Source organism: Amphiura filiformis, chromosome 6, assembly GCF_039555335.1.
Source record: "Amphiura filiformis chromosome 6, Afil_fr2py, whole genome shotgun sequence".
NCBI classification, from domain to species: domain Eukaryota; kingdom Metazoa; phylum Echinodermata; class Ophiuroidea; order Amphilepidida; family Amphiuridae; genus Amphiura; species Amphiura filiformis.
The window spans coordinates 56,303,244-56,329,012 of NC_092633.1; the positions used below are offsets into that span (position 1 = coordinate 56,303,244).

The 25,769-nt window shown below is 35.2% G+C and overlaps 1 protein-coding gene across 1 annotated transcript in view; it reads left to right on the top strand.

Annotated features, from left to right (window-relative positions):
* LOC140155685 (cAMP-dependent protein kinase catalytic subunit PRKX-like) overlaps window positions 1–25,769 on the top strand; it is a 59,967-nt gene that overhangs the window by 8,484 nt on the left and 25,714 nt on the right. The window contains exon 2 of the mRNA XM_072178613.1: window positions 7,542–7,710. Coding sequence (XP_072034714.1) covers window positions 7,542–7,710 — 169 coding nt within the window. The remainder of the gene's footprint in view (window positions 1–7,541; window positions 7,711–25,769) is intronic.

A 25,769-nucleotide genomic window follows, 5' to 3' on the forward strand; every position in this document is an offset into this window, starting at 1 on the left:
CTGAAATTTTTTGAATAAGCTTTTTTCGTGGATATATACTGAAAAATGTCATAAAAAGAGGATGCTAGGATCACTAAATACTCCTTTAATATAATAATTTAGAGAATGGTAATGGTCAAAAATTAATATCTGCATGCACTGATATCATAGTAGGATTCTCAGCAATTCTTCTTTTGTCATCCTTGTTTGGCCATGCATCATTTGTTATCATATTATAATGAATGGTATTAACCATTTATCATACATCTATCATTGATAATATTATGCAAATTGCCGTGGCACTTGTGATTTTCTTTGTAGAACTACTTTTGGGGGGCTCAAAAATTGTTCATAATCTTCTGAATGTAGACAGTGGCGTAGATTTCTTTTTAATATGTGACACGATCTGGTCCATGGGGGCCAAAGGAGGCAATATTTGAAAATTGAGTTACTACAATCATTACATTATACTTACAATATGCTATCATTTACTGAAAACACCAAAGGTCTAGCATACTTCGTTCAAAAGTTATGAAGATTTTTGATGTCTATTTTCTTATGTATTAAATCGTTTTTTTACTCCATATTTCGTCGTCCGTATTCCATAGTGGCGTATAGTGGGCGCCCATGAATAAACAACTTTTCGAGAAAATCGGGTTTGAAGAAATGCCAATTTAAAATCGAGTTGTGTAAATCAGACATTCATTATATTTTGTAAATGATGTGAAATTTCTGTAGTAAACTAAATAGATTTTATTGTTATATATTTTTCAAAAGAAATAAATACATACTATTGCTGGCAAACTGAAAATAAAACTATCGTCACTATGGAAAAGCGAACAAAACGCAATACCCTAACCTAACGTTAACCGTCACGCCACCTCGGTCGCCGTGTAATCCCTATGGCGTTACTTTTTAACGTCGTTAAGTATTCCATAGTGGCGTATAGCTCCGATACGTGTACGCCACTATGACATACGATGTTTTTCATTTTTGCCTATATTTCATAATTATAACATGTGTATAAAAAGTGGCGTATGGTCGATACGCCACTATGGAATACAAAAAATGTCACTTTGTAACTATACGCCACATTTAATTAATTAATTACTAATTAATTAGCTAATTATGACTCATGAGACTTAGAAAAAATGAAAGAGAACATCACTAAAAACATATGTGCCAATTTTCAAAAAAATGACCAAAAATCACTATACGCCACTATGGAATACAGCCGACGATTTAACCTTTATATCAGTTTCAAATTTGCCGCCTTTGGCCCCCATGGACCAGATCGTGTCACATATGGAGGATGGGGTCGGAAAACATAAGTTCAATGTATAGTGAATTCAGCACCTTTTGGCAATTGGATAAGTTTGTGGTACATGCGCATGGAAAGTTTAGTTGCCATTATATTGATGCTAAAATGGTGAAATATGGTGCAAAGGTGGAACAAATTTGTGCAAGAGTGCAAAAATTTGCACTTTGTAGGCTAAAATGGCCAAATATAAGGCTTATAACACACATACAGGCCCCAGGCATCAACATTGTAAATGATTGTATGAACTATCCTATTGGGGGAAGATATTGTTAAAGGTATAGGTGACCTGATATTTGGAAAATCAAATTCTTGTGTATAACATAAGATGTCGTCCCTTTCAAACATCATGCAAAAAGAAGATGTAAATGTTCCTTGTAAATGTGACTAACTCATTATGGAATTACTGTCATTTATACAGCTTGATACTGGTAGTCTACAGTGTTTTTTATTCATGATAATCATCACGATCATGTAGGCCTAATAAATTGATATCAAATGCATGCATGATCTATTACATTGAAATTAGGAGTTCCAAAGTTGATGCATTTCTGAAGATATCATCAAAAAACTGTTGAATTAGTCTCAAATGTGGTATACCACAGTCGATACTAATTTGACAGTTTTTTGATGATTTCTTCGGAAATATACCGATTTGACACGCCTAATTTCAATATGTTAATGAGAAAAATATGAGCTTTTACATGTACCTGATACCAAATTTGCATTTTGATGGGCAAAAGGGGGGGTGAGGTGTCAATGAGGTTACCCACCTTTAATTACTCAATTCTTTGCTAATTTAAAGTATTAATTACATAATTACCCATCTCTCTTTCATTGGCGATTCGGCCAGACTCCTCCATGTAATGTTGCTATAGGGGGATCGTTACACCTCCTCCACAGCGAGTATGTTACCTTCCCAGCATTTAAGAATGCCGGTACCCATTTAAACACCTGGGTGGAGAGAAGTAATCGAGATAAAGTGCCTTACTCAAGGGCACAACACGATGGCGTCGCTGGGGCTCGAACCCGCAACCTTTCTCTAGGCCACCGTGCTCCCAAATTCATGGTTTATATTAAAAGTTTATTAATATTCAAACAAGGGGCGAGACCCCGGGGGCGAGACTTGCTTCCAGCAGCCAAATCTCAAGGTAAGAAAAGTCCACAGCTGAAAGTGCGGACTGCAGACAAAAGGTCCTGGGAAAAAAGGTGGAAAAGAGGTGGCCTCACCCACAGGACAAAATCATTCAAATAACCAATAAACATGATAAATAAATGGAGAAAACAATCCAAAACATATACATGTTCAATATTGCACATCAATTTATGAAATACAATATTCAGAATACTCATAACAGTAAAAAGATGTAGTCCTGCTGAGTGGGCCGAGTCATCATGATCCCAGAGGGGTGAGAGAATAAGAAATGGAAAAAGCACCAAATCCCTAATGAGGGCATACAGATGCGTTCACTCGCTCCAGAGCAACAAGACCAATAAAAATATCAAAGCACACTTAGTAAGATACTAAATTGCACATTGAAAATATATATAAGAGGTACATGGTTAAATTGCTGAAAGGCACATCAGGTATGGAAACAAATTTTATGGCAAATTATTAAAAATTGATATTTTTGACATTTAACAGTCTATAAACTTTATAAATCTAATGATATGTACTTAAAGTGTATGTAGCTGGGAAGAAAAACCATCCATCATCTGAAAATTTTGAGCTTTCATATTGAAGATACATTTTGTCCCTCCAAAAGACCTCTTTTGGGGAACAAATGTATATCTTCAAGGTCCGTAACCTGATCAACAGCATCATCCCCCCTCCTGATTTTTCTTATTCTTGATGAGTTTTTGATATCATATATTGGATCATATAATTATATCATGTATTAGGGTGAGCTGGTTATCAGTGCCATGGTGAAACATTCTGTTTCCATTGGCACATGTATTATCCCGTATATACGGCACACAGTGTTGTTTCCGGATGCCTGAGCAGAATGCAAGTATACCAACATATTGGCTTGTAACTTAATTATACTAATTATTCACATTTACGCTAAAAATGTTGCTGCTTTCTCATATAGATCCATAAAGGGGACAATATTTGACATTGCATGTAAGTTTGAAGACAATTAATCCATATCCTAAACCAATAGGGTTACCCCCTCCTCTTTAAGTACATATCATTAGGTTTATAAAATTTACTTTGAGGTCTGTTAAATGTCAAAAATATAAAATATATAAAACATATAAATTGTTAAGAATTTGCCATAAAATTTATATCATATCGCGAATTTCAAAATATCAAAATTATTTGATATCAAAAGGACATTCCATGTATTCAGACTGCAATTTGGTATGTCAGATGTGCTCTCAGGTTCCTCAAAAATACTGTGCAAACTTTGCTATCTGTTCTATTAAAACATTTGTACCAACATTTGATATTTTTTGTACAAAAAACATAAATGCCCCCTGCAGCTTTGAGACTACTAATTTTTTAACCTCATCACATGGATGTATTCAGTCTTCTGAGTAATAGTTTTAGCAGGACTTATGGTTGATTTTCAACAATTAGACACTATATACATGGGTATTAATATTTGACCTTGGAAGTAATCCTACTAATCTTGATGTGATTACACCATACAGGTATCTAAAATGGTTCTTAAATATTTTAATCCAAAAATTGATTTTTGCAGCTTCGTTTGGTATCAAGAGATGGTATGACCCTGGGTATGACACTGGCCTGATTATGCTACATTGTCATTATGTATATTGAAATGAAAAAAACAACCCTCAGTTAAGTTTATCTACTCCTGATTAGGGTTTTCTTTAAGCATTTGGCTGAAGAGGTATATTCCATTTTGTGTCCTTTCAATTGTGAATATTTTTCATCTGAAAGGGTATAACACATTGCGCAGAGGATATTGTTTCTATTTTAACAATGTGTGTCTCAATTTCACTGAATTGTTATGGCAAGAATCCCATGGTTCATTCTCTAAATAAGAAAGGTATATTTTTGTCATCTATCACTACCAGATGAAAATATTGGGTTTTTCTATATCAAATCATTGAATATATGAATGCGTATGTTTTCAAAATTTTGTATGCTTTGGACTTTTCATTTTGCATTTGAAGGGATACGGATAATGTGTGAACGTGTAAATAATATGCATGATTTGTGTGTTAATGTAAACCCTGCCCCTGATAGCATGTGGCTTCATCAGTTATCTACTGCTGATAGCACACTGCTTCATCAGTTATCTACTGCTGATAGCACACTGCTTCATCAGTTATCTACTGCTGATAGCACACTACTTCATCAGTTATCTACTGCTGATAGCGCACTGCTTCATCAGTTATCTACTGCTGATAGCACACAGCTGCATCCGATGTCTACTGCTGATAGCACACAGCTTCATTAGTTATCTACTGCTGATAGCACACACACTAAAAACTACGGGGTTATATTTTCCGTGGTCATTTTGAATTGACCACGTTTGGGGTTGTTTTGACCCTTCAAGGGGGTTGTACTGTTTTAATTTGACCACATTCACGAGGTCATTTTAGCCACGATTTAACGTGGTCAAAAACTTAGTGGTCATTTTGCCGATACCGTCGGCGCATTGATATCAGTTTCAATCTTCCGCTTTGAAAATCTCAATTCATAAATGAGTTTAAACATGAGCTGCAATTAATGTTTGTTGATTAATAAATAAAACTAATTTTTTGACCGAAGTTACCCAATTTGTCAACTTTATAATGACTTGCATTTGAACTATTTGCACACACGGTGTGCATCGGCTCATGGTCACATCAGCGCCATATTTGTTCTGATTGTGCAGCTCAGCGGATTGTCGTGTGTGCTTGTCTGCATGATGGAATATGAAAAGTTAGTTGAAAAGTGAGACTGCAAGGATGCATAGACCCTTGTCTATGCACGCAGATTCATTCCAATTTCATGCTGTCGTGGCTGGTGTCTTGGCTGCAGTTGTTATAAGCTTTAAGGCTATATCATGGTAAGCTTATAATACGTGAACTGTCATAGGCGAGGACTGACTGTGTGTGAGTGTGATACACAGATGCATTTTGCAGTTTGCTGTTTATGTAATGCTTTCTCTGTGCAGAAACACACTTATGTCCTGGTGGGATCAGCATGACCATAGGCCTACTAAAAAAATCCAAACAACCCCTAAATGTGGTTATTGAGTAACCCTATAAAACAACCCTTTCAAATGGGTCATTTCATTTGACCTCGAAATGAGGTCATTAAGTAACCCAATAAGGCAACCCTTTTGAAGGGTCATTGCATTTGACCCCGAAATGTGGTAATATTTTGACCCCAATGGGGTTACTATTTGACCCAAATACGTAGTCATTGCAATGACCCGACCAATGGGGTCAAAATGACCCCGTTAGTGGTATGGTGTTTAGTTGATAACTATGCTGGGGTCAAAAATGACCCCGTTTGGGTCATTTTTTGACCCCGTAGTTTTAAGTGTGCACTGCTTCATCAAACATCTACTGCTGATACCACATTGCTTTATCTACTGCTGATAGCACACTGCTTCATCAGTTATCTACTGCTGATAGCACACAGCTTCATTAGTTATCTACTGCTGATAGCACACTGCTTCATTGGTTATCCACTGCTGATAGCACACAGCTTCATTAGTTATCTACTGCTGATAGCACACTGCTTCATTGGTTATCTACTGCTGATAGCACACTGCTTCATCAAACATCTACTGCTGATACCACATTGCTTCATTAGTTATCTACTGCTGATATCACACAGCTGCATCAGTTATCTACTGCTGATACTACTTCATCAAATATCTACTGCTGATAGCACACTATACTTCATCAGTTATCTACTGCCGATAGCACACTGCTTCATCAAACATCTACTGCTGATACCACATTACTTCATCAGTTATCTACTACTGATAGCACACTGCTTCATCGCTGAAACAAATATGACATTAAAAAACAAACAAAAAAACAACAACAAAAAGAGCGAACATGTTTTTTCATATTTTTGGGGCAGTCAATAAGGGCAAGTCAATTTATATATTTTTTGAGCCTAATTTTCTTTGATGTGGTTTTCTTGCTCCTTTGTTGCCTGCTCCTTTCACTTAACATTTTCGCATTTCCTTATTGTGCTTGGCTCAAAACCTCTGCTAAAATAAGAATTAAATAAAGATTTAAAGGGTATGCCTATTAAATTCCAGCTACCATCTTCAATAACAGTATTCCAAAGATGTGAGTGGCCTTGGATACATGTGTCATGATTCCAAGTGAGACATGAAGACTGGACATGATTAGACAATCAATCTCTGAAATGAATGAAATAAGATTCCATTGTGTTCAGGTGATGTCGCTTCAATTGATAAAACCAATATTTATCATCAAAAATATTTCAATAATATTTTTGTTTGAAGAATTCTGGGTCATGGATTTCCTGGTATTATTATTGTGCTGTACTGTGTGGTCGGAGTATGTAAATAATGTTTTAAGTATGTAAACAATGTTTTAGGTTAATGTGTGGCAGATAAATCGGAAGAATAAAATTTGATTGTCACAAGCAAATGATATAGAATATATTATGCCTAGCGGTACTTGTATAGTGGCCTATATTCTAATGATATGATATATACGTATAGGACAAAGTACTTTTTCTAAGTAAAATTGTTTGAAGAAATATTAAAAAAATTGTCTGTTTCAATCTATGTTAGTTTTTTCTTAAAAAGAATCAATTTTAAATCTACTCCCCTAAAACATAACCGTCAATTTCTCAAAAAAATTCTTGATCCTAGGTGATGAAAAAAAACCCTGTTTTACTGACTCAGCCAACCCAGATGTTGCATTTTGGGATTTTTAAATTTTTTTGTGCTAAAATCATGTAAAATCAGCTGTTTTGGCCAAAATTGATCTTGACTAAAAATTTTTGGAAAAAAATCAGAACATTTTCAAACTATGTTTGCAAAAATTTATCAAATTTTTGATGCTTTAGTTTCCGTGATTTTATCCTCTTTATTGTCTGCCCGTAAAACGTTTTTTTTTCTCACCTTAAATCTAAACTGGGTTTTGTGCCATTGAAAGATTGAACTGTGCAAATTTGAAGGCAAGTTTGAGAAAAGTTTCTCAAGACTATTATAATAATTTGCACGATTTGCAGTTGGTTTGAACTGTTTGTATAATTAATAAATGCATTTATTTTTCATGTTGACAGGAACGGGGACATTTGGACGAGTTGTGTTGGCAAGAGACAAGAAAAACAAGGAATATATGGCACTGAAAATACTCAACATAACGGATATTATCAAATTAAAACAGACGGAACATGTACTAAATGAAAAAGCCATTCTTTCAGCTACCAACCATCCATTTATTGTTCAATTGTAAGTATATAGCGTGTCTTGTCAATTGCGAGCATGCATGGGGCATGCATGTTGCCATAACGCCTAGCGTATACACTAATGCGCGTAGGAGTCATTGTGGTGTGTAACACAGAGTTGTAGAAGTCTTTATGAGCAGTGGCGGCCGCAGGAATTTGGGGGTGGGCATTGGGGACAAAGTGAATTTCAGGGGGGAAAATTGCCGTATATGCATATTGCGTCCACTGGTCCTGGCACGGAAGTTGGCCTATGCACCCTGTGTGTGCGCGTCACATCGCTTGCTGCGTTACGTGAGCGGTGTTAGATACAACCGTTTTGTATGACGTGCGTGTCATAATTAGCAACCGACTACTATTGTTTACCTAGGATAGCAACCGACTACATTTTTGCTGTTTTTGCAGCCAATTCTTGACCGATTTCAACCAAATAAAACCTGAGGGGGTTCTTCGAAAAAAATTTGGATCCAAACTGACGGAGCCTTTCGATCTTCATACATGTATACATACTAACATGTATACATGTATACATACAACACTATTTTTGTCACCTGACGAAGGGCGAGGCCCGAAAATTCGTGTAATAAAATATTCAATTACGACATTTTAATTATTCTTCGCTTCTTTGCTTCCTTCATCAAATGTCGACGCAGTTAATTTTCTACTATACATACTAACAGCCATATAACTTTTCGCTATTTATAGTAAGATATGGGCCCCCTGGATTGCCCCCTTAAAGTCTCAGTTGGATGCACCTGATTGAGTTTGTATGACTCAGTACAATATATGCAGTGATGCCGCGCCTTAGTTGTACAATTGGGCTACTGGGAGATCACTTGCCGCTGCTCAAAAAAACAAAACCCTACATGCCTAAAATTGGGCTACTAAGTTTGCATATGTCAGGCCGCGGCAGTAATATTTTCCTTTCAATCTATAGGTGAATTACCCCTTTTTATGTGTTTTGCGAATCACGTTTCTTCAGCAGAAATCAGGGAATATTAAATATTGGGCTACTTGGGACTCTGGAGTCATTCACCGTGGCCTAGCAATCCAATTCATAGCGCCTTGGCACTGTCGGAATAGTTTTGGCAACATTGAAAATATGAAGCAGTTGTTATTCATGCTAGAGCAGGGGAATCAAAAATCAAAAATGATAGTTTCTAGAAGTTTATAGCATCCAAATTCCATGGAATGCTCCAACCTGTGAAGCTGTATATTCATGGCAATCACTAAATAGTCAATTTGAAATGTAATTGACTTTAAATGTGAATAACATAATAGGTAAACAAGTGCAAGTCAATATTTCATCTTTTTTGTATACAAAGCCAAAAGTGCAGGTGCATAACCTGAGACCCATAAGGTATTATGGTCTCTGGTATAACACCATGTATTGAACACATTGATAAATGTAATAATTACTTATAAATAACAAAACTTATTTTCAACTGTGCTAAACCACAGTATATTGACGTGTTCAGGTTGTCAGAGGGCCAACATTTTGGAAATAATGGGCTATTGAATTTGGGTTATGGACTTTCTGAAAATGTCGGGAACATTATAAATAAAATTTCGTATAATCATTCAAAGACTTTATTTATAATATTCCAGACGTACTGGGACAGAATTATTGTTTGCCGATTATTATTGTACTTTTTGACCCATGATTTAGAACCAAGGCGCTTGAGAATTAAAAAAATCGGGGAGTAGGGACAACTATTTTGTGAGATGCGTGAGATTTACTACCTTGGCATGAGAGCAGGAGAAAGTGCCTGAATGCGTGACTGTCACGCATTGCTGTTTACAGGTATTGCATGTTAACTTTGGAAGGCAGATTTGATAGGTTTTATGAAATGTTATCAGTCCATTTCATATCTGGAAATATTGATCCACTTAGTTATGCAGTCATCACACCTCTACATGTATGAAACCTATCCAGTGTTGCCAACAATTTTTTAGCGAAATTGTGGTCAAATAATCAAAAAGTCACCCAGTTTTTCTCTTAGTAGCAATGGGTTTCTGTGGGACAGGACACTACTATAATGAACCAATGTTAAAAAGTCATATTTTTCTATTAACCATTTGTTTCTATGGGATAAAAAATTGTTATAAGTCGCTAGGAAATCTTCAAAAGTCACCCTATTGGGCTACCAAATTGCAGGGTTGGCAACTCCGAACCTATCAAGCTATGTTATTTCTTTATAGTTTACTTTATCTTCATAACACAACAAAGCAATCAATAATTCCTAAAGTTGATCTCTTTATACATGATATTGATTCCATAATGATAATACACCTTTTACACATGACTTATCTCCTGTGGTTGAATACATGGGATGGAAGTTTTGCTGTATAGGGTATGCCATTTACTGTCATTACTCCCTCTGGAATTGGTAGAAGTTGGCTTATGCTCTTGATTGTGCTCTATTTGCAAAGGGCTTAGATGATTCCTGTTCATATTCACAAAATTGTAAAAAAAGAAGTGTATTGTAATCTGCATAACATAATTGAAATTTGTCAAAACGGGTGTCTTTGAACTATTTGTTTGGATGAGATATTCTGTTCATTTTCATAAGGTATGTTATCACTTTGAACCAACAGCCTTATAGTTTCTGTTTATTTTATCAAAATGAAATTGACAAGATATCAAACTCTCACTACTCATTTTCATTTTGAGGACAAGACAAACTATTCACATTTTTAGTTTGGTCATTGGCTTGTCTACTGTGGTTTATCATTGGGTTGGGCTTGTCCAGCTGGGAGTGAATTTGGCTAAAGGGGGTAATTACTAGTAATTGGTCCTGGATAAACATCCCTTTTTTCATAGAGCAAGAGGACTATATCAGTTCGGGGGCACTGCTAATTCAAAGACGTCTCTGATATCAAAGACTCTTCAGTGCCGAGTCACCTGACAGTATATCATAATTCAAAGACGTCTCATAAATCACATACTCCCTAGTCTCACAACCCAGCCATAAACGATATTGTGAACGTGAACTGGCTTAACGGGAATAATTTTTGAGTAGGCCTAATCAGCATGATCACAGGGTTGTAGCTAGCCCAAGTGCCTGCTAGCTCCTGCTAATTTTACTATCCAATTTATTAATTAAATCGTGGGCTCGGGATACACTCTTTCTAGTGAACGTGAGAAATCGAAGAATGCTAAAAAAAATGTTGCTCTTTTTCATAATTGAGCTTAAATGCTGCAGAATAACTTTGCTCCCTCGACAACATTTTGCAGACTTTCAATTCTCCGGACACATCAAAACTGTTTATTGGTTATTTTCGAGCATATATTTTTTACAGATTTCCAACTGAGCCGCTTAATTTTAGTTTTAGGCTTAGGGAAACTGGGGTAATTGTGGCCCCTTTTGCATTTTTACCATGTAATTCTTTAAGGGGTATAATCCATACAAGATCCCGCCGAACGATTTTTCTTAAACTTCGTACCAATTAAATTTCATCGATATACTTGAATATCTAAAATAAAAAGAGAGGTCACGGAGTTAGTTTTTAGAAATAACCATTTTAAAAATGCTGTTTTTGGGAAAAATTAGTACAGGCGTCTATGGGAAAATGACAATTTTAGACATGTTTTCGATTATAACAAAAAATCTACCCGAACAATTTTGCTTATTTTTTTATATAATATGCGCACTTATACGATATTTCATTAAAGCTAATAAAAAATAGGGTCACGGAGTTACTTTTTTCGTAATTTGAGCAGAAATGGCATATTTTTGGTTCAAAATACCAGTCCGATATCATAGCGCGTCACTCGCAAAAACTTGTCGCAGCTCATACGCAGCTAAATTGTCCGCGTATGCAGGTGATATCGCAAACACCTGCAACATGACAGTGGGTGATTTTCTTCGGTTTTATTAACCCTCTTGATTCAAAAGTTCTTTATAAATCGAAAACCTGAAGTGGTTAAGGGCTGGGGTATGAACGTTTGGACAGTATTTATTTTGGGACATTAGAGCACATCAGACATATCGAATTGCATTCTAAATACGAAGAATGTCATTCTGATATCAAATAATTTTGATTTTTTGAAATTCGCAATTTAATACACATTTTATGGCAAATCATTAAAAATTGATATTTTTGATATTTAACAGTACTTGAAGTAAACTTTGTAAATCTGATGATTTATACTTAAAGTGTATGTAGGTGGGATGAAAAGCCGACGATCAATTGAAAATTTTGACCTTTTCGTATTGAAGATATGGATTTTTTCCCAAAACACCAACAAAAATTTGGTCTTTTGGGGAAAAAATCCATATCTTCAATATGAAAGGTCAAAATTTTCAATTGACCGTCGGCTTTTCCTCCCTGCTACATACACTTTAAGAATATATCATTAGATTTATATATTTTACTGAGGACTGTTATATATCAAAAATTTGAAAAATATCAAATTTTTATAATTTGTCATAAAATTTGTATTATATTGTGATTTTCAAAAATGAAAATTATTTGATATCAGAAAGACATGCTTCAGATTCAGAATGCAATTCGATAGGTCTGAGGTGCTCTCATGTCCCGCAAAAAATACTGTCGAAACGCAATAAACGCTCATTTTAGATCCCTTAAGCCATGCGCCTACAAACAAAATGAGATATTTTACATAAATCTGTAATTTCAAATTGAATTGAATTTGAACTTTGTCAATGCTGCCGTTTTTTCTCGTTGTTTTGCATAGCAAAAATATTTGTAGGCCTACCTATATGACAACTTTAATGACTTATTCTTCACTCCTATGCAGTTTATATACAATGTTAATTTTTTGCAGGCTTTCACTGAATAGGCCTTTAATTATTAACTTAAATATTAGCGGATCCCGTTATTTATCATGTTTAGAATGATATTAATATTACTCAAATATCATCTCAGTATGTACCCAGCAAATACGAAACATTTTCGACATCATTCGCAAAGGTTAGAAAAGGTTGCAAACGTTTAAATGTCGGGTTATTTAGGGTTATAAAGGGTATAAAACGTTTTAAAAACACACAAAAACGTTATACTGCAAACATTCTAACATAATGTTATTTTAGTGTTGACAAAATAAAAAAAAAAAACTATTTGCATAACATATTTTTACAATAACACTTTGAAAACAATAATTTAGAAATATTATTGTAGTGTGTTTTCATACAAAACGTATTAAAACGTTTTCATAACCTTTATATAACCCGACATTTAATTTACTTAAATCAAAATCCAAATGTTTAAAACGTTTTAACGTTTTTTTGTGTTTGCTGGGACAACTTGGTTCGATCTACTTATCATTCTCGTTTTATCATTAAGTTATAAAGTCAGTTGCACGCCAAGTAAGTCAGATGTGAAAATAGCCATTTTATTTAAAAATTAAATTGACTTCATGTGATATATATTTCAAATTACAGAATTTTACCTTAAAATACTATTGAAATAATTTCATTAATCAGTAAAATAAGAAACTACTTTATAATAAAAAAATATAAGTTATATAATACTAGTTAATAAGACAAATAAAAAGGCCGTTTGATATCACCCCTTTTATATATTTTTTCGTATGCCTACTGTGCCTGTTTAAATGGACAGTATGCATAAGAAAAAAATATAAACCTAGTTTTATAATAATTATATATACCTATAAATAAATAAATTTTGGATTTATAAGCCTATATTATTTTTACGTATTATTGATTTCCACTTGCCCAGCCGTTACCAAAATTGAGTTAAATTGTGTTACATTACATTACGAAGTTACACTGTAACCAAATGAGAGATGTGTAACGCTAATACCATTTAATTACATCATAATTTTCTTTTCCATGAAATAATACATTTTTGGGATTTCTGAAATGGGCTCGCCCTAGTCTAATTAGGCCTAGGTCTATATATTTTGTTATCTTGGTTATTATTTTATCTTTATTTTCCCTCATTATTTAATTCTGTCTTCCTTCTTTCTTACCTTTCCTTCTTCTGTCTTTGTTTTGTTTTCGTTTCCTTTCTTATTATTCTTTCTCAATTCTTTCTGTCGTTGTTTATTTGATTGATTACATTAATTTTTTTCAGTTTCCTTTAATATTCTTAAATTTTCTTTTATTTCACTTTGTCTTTCTTTTTTTATCTTCCTTTTATTCCTTCTCTTTTCTTTCTTTCTTCCTTTTATTAGCTTTCTTTCTTTCTTTCTTTCTTTCTTTCTTTCTTTCTTTCTTTCTTTCTTTCTTTCACTCTTGAACTTTTCCTTGATTTCTTTCTTTAGTTATTTCTTTCCTTCTTTGTTTATCTTTCTTTCTTTTACAAAAATCACTGGTACCGGTAAATGGCGATAAAAACATGGTACTCTCGCGTAGCTGAACTTCTTACCAGCGTCTGCCGCACACTCCACGCAGTTTTTAGTTTGATCGCCTGGCGTGGCGCCAAGAACTTCTTGTGGACAAGATTTCACAGAAATTTCAGTTAGAAACGAGTGCGTACTAGACGCGTGGATTATACCCCTTAAATTTTAAATCCATGGAGACAAAGGGGCCACAATTACCCCGGGGCCACAATTACCCCAGTCTCCGCCTATATTTAACACTCGTGTTCAATAATTCCTTCAATTCAGCCTAAGTTTAGGCTTTTCTGTTTTGCTTGAGGGGGATGTGCTATAATAGGCCTATAGTCATTATATCTATGAAAGATAGGCCTATAATTCCTAACAAATTTCCTGCGGACCTGACTTCTGCATGGGTATGAACCTGCTCAATATATGGATAAATGCAAGTTAGCCTTTTCTTTTTTGACGGAGAAGGGTGCCTGAGGGGGATGTGCTCCCTCAGAAGTTGGAGAATTATTTTCAAAAAGTTATGAAAGGCAGAATAAAGTCATTTGGTGTAAAAGTTTACACTTATTATTCGTATTATTTTGGGCATAACAGATTTCAACCGACCCGACTTGTGAGGGAATATTATCCTCAAACTAAAAGCCAATTGGTGCATCATTTTGCATTAGGCCCCTATTATTAACTTATTTTTCCGACCATCATGATTAAGCATAGCCTATAGGCCATATAACCATGTCATGATAATGCATAATATGTATTTTAGAATGGATTTCCAGTGGATGCGACTTCCCGTCACAAATTTCAAGCATGAACATAATTATGATGCGCAATGACTCAGAACGTAGGCCTACTCTTCCTCGTTTCTTCTTGTTTTGTTCCTTGTTTTCATTCCACTTTTCCCCCTTTCGTTTGCCTAAAAATCCCCGGATATTGAAATGAGCCTGGGTGGCTGTGGCAAATACGGTTTTATTTAGCTTGTCTAAATAGAACCAATTTACCCCAGCAGAGAATGGTTGAGCCCTTTGATTATGGTATTGTTGTCAATGCTAATGGGCCTATTCCGTTCATCCAATGGGCGTTCTCTTCTTTGTTTGTGCACTGTGACGTTGGCTGCCGAGCTCATTTGAATCGTCACTTGTTTGTCTGCAATTGATCAGAGTGGATCGAGATGAAATTTGTTCGGAATTATTTAGATGAATTCTTACTGATTTTGCATTATCAACGGTAGTTAATGGCGTATAATCAGGAACTATTTATGATCACTCGTGAATGATTGCAAGGACATGATCAATGGTCATTTATCCATGGTGAGTCGTTTCAAAATAATGTAGACATAAACATAATAATTACATTTATTTACGTGGATCTATATTACAGTTGTATTAATTAGGTAATCAATAGATGGTATACATCCAAGAATAATGCACCGATTTCGCTACATGATAGATAGATAGATAGATAGATTTGGAACTTCACTTTTACTTCACTTTTACAAAAGTGGCACTCATCTACCCGATGGTGCGTCCACATCAATATTACAACATAAAATAAAAGATAAAGCATACAAAAGATAATCAACACAAAATAAGTCGAACTTCTATGTTAACAAATCAATAAGCCGTAAACGCAATGTTATCATAAGTTGTATCAATAAACGAGCGTTGGTATTTTAATAGATAGTTTATCGATTTGGCTTTTGTGTAAATTAAAGCAAGAAAGAAAGAAGGAAAAATTTGAATTAAATGTTTAAACGGAAGGAAGGTGAAATTGCAATATCAGTTCTGATGTAAAATTAGAGCCGGTTTTCTTACTTTCAAATCTTAATTATTATCGCTGAATGCGCTACTTTATGGAAGAATTAATAGTGCATACTTAAAATATTTCCTGAGCTTCAGAAAGTCAAGTGAACGAACATTTTGAACTGTTAAATAATAATGAATAAGGATAATAAATAAATAAATTAAATAATTAATTTAATAATAATAATAATAATAAAATAAATAATAATAATAATAAATATATAATAATAAATAAATAAATAAACCAAAATATAAATTAATGAATCAATAAATACAAATTATTCACAACTCAAATGGTTAAATAATTAAAATATTGGTCAATAGTGACGAATTACTTAAGTAGGGCATATATCATAGTGAATGAAAAGGGCACCATTCAATCGAAAATATAGCAGACTGTGTTAAATTTCACCTAGGGCTTCAGTAAAATATGAATTTTCAGCTGATAACAGAACATCAGTTTCGAGAATGGAATATGGGGGGGGGGAGGATATCGATCAGGCCGAGAAACCGAATATCATGAATATGGAAGAATCGATGATCAGTTAACAAAGCACAAGGAGTTTTACATGATTGTACAGCGGTAATTTTAATTGGATTGAAATCTGTTTACAGCGAGCACGGCGGGGTGGAACATACACAATTTTGTTCCCTTTTTCTGTTCTTTGTTTATGGTTTGTTGCAGGTATACGGGATGATGGGAAATGAATTAGCAGGGTACTGTACATTATATGATCTTCATGGCTGTATATTAAAAAATGACGGGATCACCGATCAAGTCTGGCAGCACGTAATACCGATCATCCTGCCTGTATACAACTGAAATTTGTTGCATATAATACGGACAGTGATCCATTGCCGAGGAATACACATTTATAGAAAAATAAAACATTTCTTCAGCTGTGAACAAATGGACAATGTTATTATATAAAACACGGGTCTGTGTTTGACGTCCTCATCTCGCTTACATTTACGTAGGTAGGGATATGGCAGTAAGATGACGAAGAACGCTAACTAGAAGTATAATGCATTATCAACTTAAATTCCACGCAGATCACAGCTGATTTTCTTCATCTGCAAACAGATGGACAATGTTATGTCTCGTCGTGCTCATCTCGCCTACATAATAAGTAGGTAGGGATATGGTAGTCAGTCGACACGAAAAGTTAGCTAAAAGGATGGTTTATTAACTTAAATTTGTCGCAGATCACAGATGATTTTCAACTGCGAACAGATGGACAATGTTATCATGGTTATGGTTCGTCGTGATTATCTCGTCTACATAAGTAGGTAGGGATATGGTAGTAAGTCGATGATGAAAAGTTGGCTAAAAGGATATGGTTATTAACTTAAATGTATCATAGATCACAGGTCATCTTCTTCAACTGCGAACAGATGGACAATGTTATGGCTCGTCGTGCTCATCTCGCCTACATAATAAGTAGGTAGGGATATGGTAGTAAGCCGATGAAGAAAAGTTAGCTAAAAGGATATGTTATTAACTTAAATTTGTCGCAGATCACAGCTGATCTTCTTCAACTGCGAACAGATGGACAGTGTTATGGCTCGTCTTGCTCATCTCGCCTACATAATAAGTAGGTAGGGATATGGTAGTAAACCATGAAGAAAAGCATGCTAAAGGTGTATGCGTATCAATTTAAATTAGTCGCATATCACAGCTGATAAATCTTCAACTCGAACAAATGGATAATGTAGTTTGATTTGACGTGCTCATCTCGCCTACATATATCGTAGGTAGAGATATGGTATTGGTAACTGATGAAGAAATGATCTGCGCATGAAGAATGTGAACATATAATCTTGAACGTTTTCTTGTGAGGACAATTACTATGCATTCCTGGATTCTTACATTGAGAACAGTAAACTATTTGAATCAAATCAGTATACTATTTGAATCGATTCAAGAATAGCAGTTATTCACCTCAAATAGTGATAACTCAACAATTAAGGTATTTGCTACTTACCATTAAGCTTGGAAGGTTCAAGTAAATGCGTCTTATGAATGGAAATACCAATATCGTAAGATTTCATGAATTCAAATATTTAAGTATAGATTAAAAAATTGTACAATAGTAACAATACATTGAGTGTTCAAAATATACTGCCTAATTTTATGTTACCAAATGTACAACTTCTGTTATAAACAAAAGTGCCTCTTCAGAACTGCATGCAAAATAGAGAAGATTTCAATTGGTCAACAAAAATAATTTGTCTTTGGTTCCATTGTTAGCATTAGATTTTATATCTTGAAATATGTTCATTTGTCTTTAAAATGATGGTAGCAGGCTTATTTAGTATAAGCATGCCAAAACGCGCTGCACTTGTTGAGATGCATGCTCGTTTACCATATAGTTCATTGGTAAGATATAATTGCGTATTCATGCTGCTCTATATTATTGTGTTTAGAATTTCGTGAAGTATAGTGAATAATTCAACAAGCAAAAATAATGAGACATGATCTTCATGGTGAACATTATTGTATAGTTTTAAATACTTTTTATAATTTCAGGCTTTTCACAAAATAACTGTAATATGCTCTATTGCACGCATACCAGTATAGTGAATTGTGGTAGGCCTATAGACATACCAAAGTGTGATGCATCTACTGAACAATTCAAATATCTAAATTGTGCAATACATTGAGCAAGCAAAATAGGCTAATAGCCTACTTTTTTGTTACCAAGGGTTACAACTTCTGTTGTAGGCAACAGTTTGTCTTTGGAACTACGTGCGATAAATAGAGAGTTAGCCAATTTGTCATTGTTTTCATGGTTGGCATTAGTTTCAAATCTTGAAATATGTTTGTAACTTTGGATTGTCTTTGACATAGTGGCAGCATGCTTAATTCAGTATAAGCATACCAAATGTGTACACTTGTTGAGATGCACGCTATTCTACCATCAACAAGATAAAAACTTAGTTAATTGGTATAAGCTTTTAATTATTTATTAAATGCGCATATTTATGTTATAGCTATTTCTTAGATGCAACAAAATGTTTCCAGAATTCTGTGAAGATATATTATGAATAATTCAGCCATATCAAAATCATGGGCCATTCACTTCATTGTTAACATTGGGTCAGTATTAAATATTATTATGCTTTGTTAGTCTTTGAAATAATTTGCAGTATGCTTTATTTCATGAAGCATACCAAATTTGTAATATTGTTAAGATTTCAATTCTGAATCGCTTATCTTAAATTTATATGGCGATTTATTAGATGCAAAAACGTGTTTCTTAAAATTCGTGAAGATGTAATGAATATTTCAACAAGCATATCGAAATTAATGTGGTCTAGTTTTATTGTTAACACTCTTTAGTTTCTAAATATGCTTTGATTGTCTTTTAAATAATGATACCAAAATGTACTGCATCTGTTGAGATGCAAATTCTGTTACCATCAACACGAGTAAAGTGTATAATTAATCCAAGGTTTATGAATATTATTGTATCAGTATAATTTTAGTAACAACTACATGTACGTGTAGGACTGCTTAGGAAGGATTATTGGTTATTCCTACGAGCAGCTTGGTATTTACAGGGATATTAAACTATCTGATCGTGCTGAATCACATTATGTTTCTAACTTTGTTATCTTTAGAAGTTAAATGGTGCTATACAGCCATCTAGAAATAAATTTAGGAGAAATCAATAGGCTGATCAATTGATCACTGGTACATGTATTAAACTAAAACCAGAAACTGACGAAACTTATACCTAAATTAATATGCTTTATACCGCCTCTCTCAAAAAAAAGGGGGGAATAGCAAGTTTCTTTTGCAAAGAAATTTGTTTGGCGGTTTATTGATCTTTATACTATTTCTTAATCATGTTAATGATACCAATTCTGATCATATGGCCTAATAATTAATATTAGGTTAACTTGATAAATATTATGTTATGTTAAATTAGCATTCAGTGGTAGTTTTACCGGGATGTAGTGGCTATCGGTATGATTTACCAGGTCATAATATATACAGTTAATTAGCTTTCAGTGGTATGTTTACCGGGAAGTAGTGGCTATGGATAATGTTTGCTCTCCGATTTATTCAAGCCCTAATATTATATTATATACTGTTAATTAGCTTTCAGTGGTATGTTTACCGGGAAGTAGTGGCTATGGATAATGTTTGCTCTCCGATTCATTCAAGCCCTAATATTATATTATATACTGTTAATTAGCTTTCAGTGGTATGTTTACCGGGAAGTAGTGGCTATGGATAATTTATTCAAGCCCTAATACTGTTAATTAGCTTTCAGTGGTATGTTTACCGGAAGTAGTGGCTATGGATAATTTATTCAAGCCCTAATAATTATATTATATACTGTTAATATTATATAGAGTTTTCTCAGGTCCAAAGATATTTATCCAATTATGTGATGTAAATGATCAGTACTTCAAACTATTGCTTTATGTAGAAATATTGGTATATGTGTATTAAATAAATGATCCTCTCTGAGGACAGACAAATATCGCACATTTTAGTCCAAGTTTGGATATTCTCTGTCTTGGGGTAATACGGTTTTATTTAGCTTGTCTAAATAGAACCAATTTACCCCAGCAGAGAATGGTTGAGCCTTTGATTATGGTATTGTTGTCAATGCTAATGGGCCTATTCCGTTCATCCAATGGGCGTTCTCTTCTTTGTTTGTGCACTGTGACGTTGGCTGCCGAGCTCATTTGAATCGTCACTTGTTTGTCTGCAATTGATCAGAGTGGATCGAGATGAAATTTCCTCCGCCCAGCCCTGATGTGAAAAATGTACTTCTTTAAGGGCGGTTTATTGATCTTTATACTATTTCTTAATCATGTTAATGATACCAATTCTGATCATATGGCCTAATAATTAATATTAGGTTAACTTGATAAATATTATGTTATGTTAAATTAGCATTCAGTGGTAGTTTTACCGGGATGTAGTGGCTATCGGTATGATTTACCAGGTCATAATATATACAGTTAATTAGCTTTCAGTGGTATGTTTACCGGGAAGTAGTGGCTATGGATAATGTTTGCTCTCCGATTTATTCAAGCCCTAATATTATATTATATACTGTTAATTAGCTTTCAGTGGTATGTTTACCGGGAAGTAGTGGCTATGGATAATGTTTGCTCTCCGATTCATTCAAGCCCTAATATTATATTATATACTGTTAATTAGCTTTCAGTGGTATGTTTACTGGGAAGTAGTGGCTATGGATAATTTATTCAAGCCCTAATACTGTTAATTAGCTTTCAGTGGTATGTTTACCGGGAAGTAGTGGCTATGGATAATTTATTCAAGCCCTAATAATTATATTATATACTGTTAATATTATATAGAGTTTTCTCAGGTCCAAAGATATTTATCCAATTATGTGATGTAAATGATCAGTACTTCAAACTATTGCTTTATGTAGAAATATTGGTATATGTGTATTAAATAAATGATCCTCTCTGAGGACAGACAAATATCGCACATTTTAGTCCAAGTTTGGATATTCTCTGTCTTGGGGTAAACAAAATTTTCAACCCAGTTTTGCTAATATTTTGTCCTGATTTTTGTAACATTTTCGTTCCGGTATTATTGGCAGTTATTTTATATATGTTTTCAGTTGTCGGGTTATTTCTTTCAATTTTTGGGAAATCAGACCGAAAAAGTAGACCTTTTCTTTTCCTCCCATTTCCGCCTTCAATTTTTGTAGGGGCACTATACTGCCCCACTGGCTATGCCCAGGCCCGTGCACGCAGAGTGGGGCCGTGCGGTGAGGCAAAAGTCCTCAAAAATCCTAATTTACGACCGTAGTGAGCAAAAAAATATGTTTTTTATGCTTTTTAGTCAAAAAAGGTCCAAAGTTTGTGAAGAAGGTCCACTTTTTACAAAATCGCCCCTGAAAAAAAAAAAAGAAACACTTTTTCAAAATCAGCACCATAAAAAAAAAAGGGCCTGGCTATGCCACTGCTCTATCACTCCCCTTCCTCTCCCTCCCTTTCCTTCTCTCTCTGTCTCCCTCATTTTTTTTTAAGACCGGGGCTGCAGGCCCCAAAGCCCCACTCCCTGGGGCACGCGCCTGGTTTACCGTAATTTGTTTATCTATTTTGAGCCACCTAATCATAACATAACCCTACCCCTATCAATAAAATACAAGTGTCCATATTTCTCCGAATTCATCCCATGCACGTGTGCAAGAGTCAGGCCACGAGGTTAGGCCCAGGCTGAACGCAGGCATGAGACTGCACTTTCCTAAAAAAAACTGAAAAAACTGAAAATGCGCGTGAAATTGGGCAAAAAGTACCAAAAACAGGCTGAAATTAAATAAAGTTGCGGAAATTTTGATTATAAAAAAAACTGAATTCAGTTTTTAAACTGAAAATTCTCATGCCTGTAGAACGTTTCCGTAGGGGCCTACCATTTTTCAAGTCATTTTTGAATATATTTTTGAAAAGTTGCCGCCACAATGCGTGCCAAAAATCGCTCCCTCCCCCCTCGTTGACTGGCCAAAATTCATTGTTCCCTCCTTTTTGCCTTGCCAAAATATTCACTCCCCCATGACTTGGGATTTTTGTTACTTCAAAGCGTTGGATATGGCTCGATTTTGCCAATCTAAGTGTTTCTGGGACCATTTGTCAGAATTTGCACAGATAGATATGATGTTTGCACAGGCAGATATTTGCTAAACATAGGAAAGCATATTCCGATACAGTCACCTTCTTTCCGATATGCTGCATCTAGCCCCAAACTGTAAAAAAAGCCACGACGTATGTGATATCACAGACCCCGTATGTGAAATCACTGACCCGTCTTTGATATCAGAGACGTCTTTGAATTAGCAGTGCCCCCGAACTGATATACTTAGGTTTGTGCACAAGCAACCCTAACCTAAACCATGAATACACCGAGTGTGTGGACCATGATCCTGACTGAACTACGGAAGTTGTAAATCTATCGCATCATGGACCGTATTCAAGTGACAGTTAGGCGTGTAAAATTAATATTTTGGTTCGTAGACCCCGGCGGCCGCTGCAGGGTTTGTCAGATTTTTTTTTTTTTAAATAGATTTTTCAATATTTTTAGACTTTGGAATGATTTATGAAATCTTCATACATATAAATAAGTTTATTAGAGAACAAGCATCACTTCCAAGTCTTTTTGTGGTACTCTAGGGGGTTTATCCCACAGAATCTCACATTTGAAAAAAAAAAAAAAGGGCCTCATCGCCTCCTCAAGCACTGTTGGAGAAGACCGAAAACTACTGACAATGCTAATTTTACATTGGGAAAAAAAAAACCAAAACAAAAAAAAACCTCCCTCCCTCATCAATTCATGAAAATCCTCTGGACGAGAACCAAAACATTAATTTTAATTTTATACGGCCTTATGCAAGATACTTGCAGTATGTGAAGATGTGTCATTTGAGTGGCTAGTGATCCTGGCTAGTGATGAAACATGTTTTGATTTTGTGTTAGTATTGGTTAGACATGACTCGCATGAGGACATGCCTCATTTGAAAATGTGTCGTAGATTGTATCAGACATGACACATTGTTTTTAATATTTTCTGTTAGCTAATATTATGTGATATGTGATTCATATTAATATCTATGACAAAATTTTAATAGTGTAGGGTGCCTATACATTTATTCTTTTATCTTGCTTGGGGACTGAAGTCAAGTGTAACATACGTCAGGCCTCAGTGGCGTAGCTGCCAGGGGGGCAGGGAGGGCAATTGCCCCCCTGGCAAAAATTGCCTATTTGGGCTCCCGCCCCTAGTGCAAGGAAAAGGAGGAGAAAGAGGAAAAAGAGAGGGGAGAGAGGGAGAGGAGGGCAGAGAGATGGGGAATCCATATGATATGCAATACCATATGATTATTATCAATAAGCCTGGCAAAAATTGTCTATTTGGGCGAGCGCAACATGCAAGGCATGATCGCACCTGAGCTTGCTACAGTTTAAGTCACCTACTAACTCATCACCTGTACTGTTTCTACTGGGTATGTTGCGTAGTATTAAACAACCAAGCCAATTTTAGCCAAAATCATGATAATTGTTGTGCTCATTGGTTAGCCCAACTTATCTTTTTCTGTAAAACAAACACTCACTTCAAAAATTACTATATAGAGTTTTGTAGAAAATGGCTGCTAAAGAGCAGGAGCATGCTGAATTGGAGGCCTAAGACCGGGAGTATGCTAAACAGCAGGGTTTCACAAAGGACTGTAGGGGGGAGCAAACTGGGGGACTTGATGCATGGTTGCGTTTCTATATTCATCTTATCAATATTTGTGAATGAGTGCATGGATTTTTGCATGGAACATCAATTAAACCTATTCCAGCTCCAGTGACACCTCATTAATTCACCCCTGGACCTTTGGAAGTATTGTATCAGGTATTAGTGTTTACTGTTTACTATTGAAAATCAATATCTGTAGGCCTATGCACCAAGAGAGAAAGCGATACTAAAGTATTCGCCTATTGCACGGTTCCGCCATATGCGAGGAGAGCCTCGAACTGGCAATAGACATGAAAGGAAGTATTATTTATAGGTTAATAATACATGAGTATCACTTGTTGAGAGTGAAATTGTACACAATAATGCAGCGTACTGAGATGTTGATGCGTCTAATGCACGAGCCCCGAAGGGTGGAGTGCATAAGACGCATCAACATCTCAGTACAAGTGCATTATTTTGTACAATTTCTCGAGCAATAAGTGATCGCATTATTAACCTATTTCATACTAGAAAAAAATGCTGTGATTTTTGCTATTTTTATAACAAAATTGTCACTAAAATGTTGAAAAATACGAGCAAATATAAATGCATCAACCCGCAAGAAAAATGAATCAATCTTACGTGATGTGAACGCGCGCAAAAGCACTGCGCGTAGTACGCGGAGTGCGCGCCCATGCAATTATACAATATTAATGCACTAAGCGTATTTTTCTAACGGCTTTTCTGATTGACTATGTGGTTCTAAGAGTGTATGAAGTAACTTTACGCAATGTTATATGACTGGTTCAATTCCCATTCATGCATGCTGCCAGATCGAGGCTCTCCTCGCATATGGCGGAACCGTGCAATGGGTGAATACTGCACTAGTTTTCCAAGGATATGAGACCATTGTAATAATTAAACAACCGTTCCTGCGCTTTATTCAAAATCTCAGATTTTAACAAAACGTTACAAAATCTTAATTTTTGCAGGGTGTGTTAATTTAATCATGGAAATAGTAGATAATCTACTATTTCCATGATTTAATAAAGTAAAGTACATTACAATCGTGTAAACATGATTTAACATGCGCTTCAGCTAGGCATGACCTAATTATCATGGTCAACCATGTTTTTGAAAAATGGCACCACGGCCAGAGACCATGGTCAACCATGGTCTATCTAAAGTGACCATGGTCAAAAATTTGCATGTTTGACCATGGTTAAGAAACAATTGCAAGGAAGAAACAATAGAAAGAAACAATAGCAATCAAGCTTAAACTTTAAATTAGCACCCGATAGAGGGCAGGGCCTGAAGAATGAGGGAAATTATGGGGTAAATATTTAATGGAATAAACTGCATAATCATATTATTTAGATTTATTCTGTTAAAAATCTTATTTTAACTTATCAAATTACTAGTTTTTATATTCTATGGTGTCAAATATTGATTCACAACGTTGTAAATACGCATTAAATGCGATTAATAACAACAGAGGGCACTTTTTCTCATTCACTACCCAGAGTCAACCATGGTCAGGTGAGGTGATGACCATGGCTGACAATGCTCAGCCATGCTAAAGCATGGTCGACCATGGTATACTTAAAAGTGACCATGGTCAACCATGGTCAGGTGAGGTGATGACCATGGCTGACCATGCTCAGCCATGCTAAAGCATGGTTGACCATGGTATACTTGAAGTAACCATGGTCAACCATGGTCAGGTGAGGTGATGACCATGG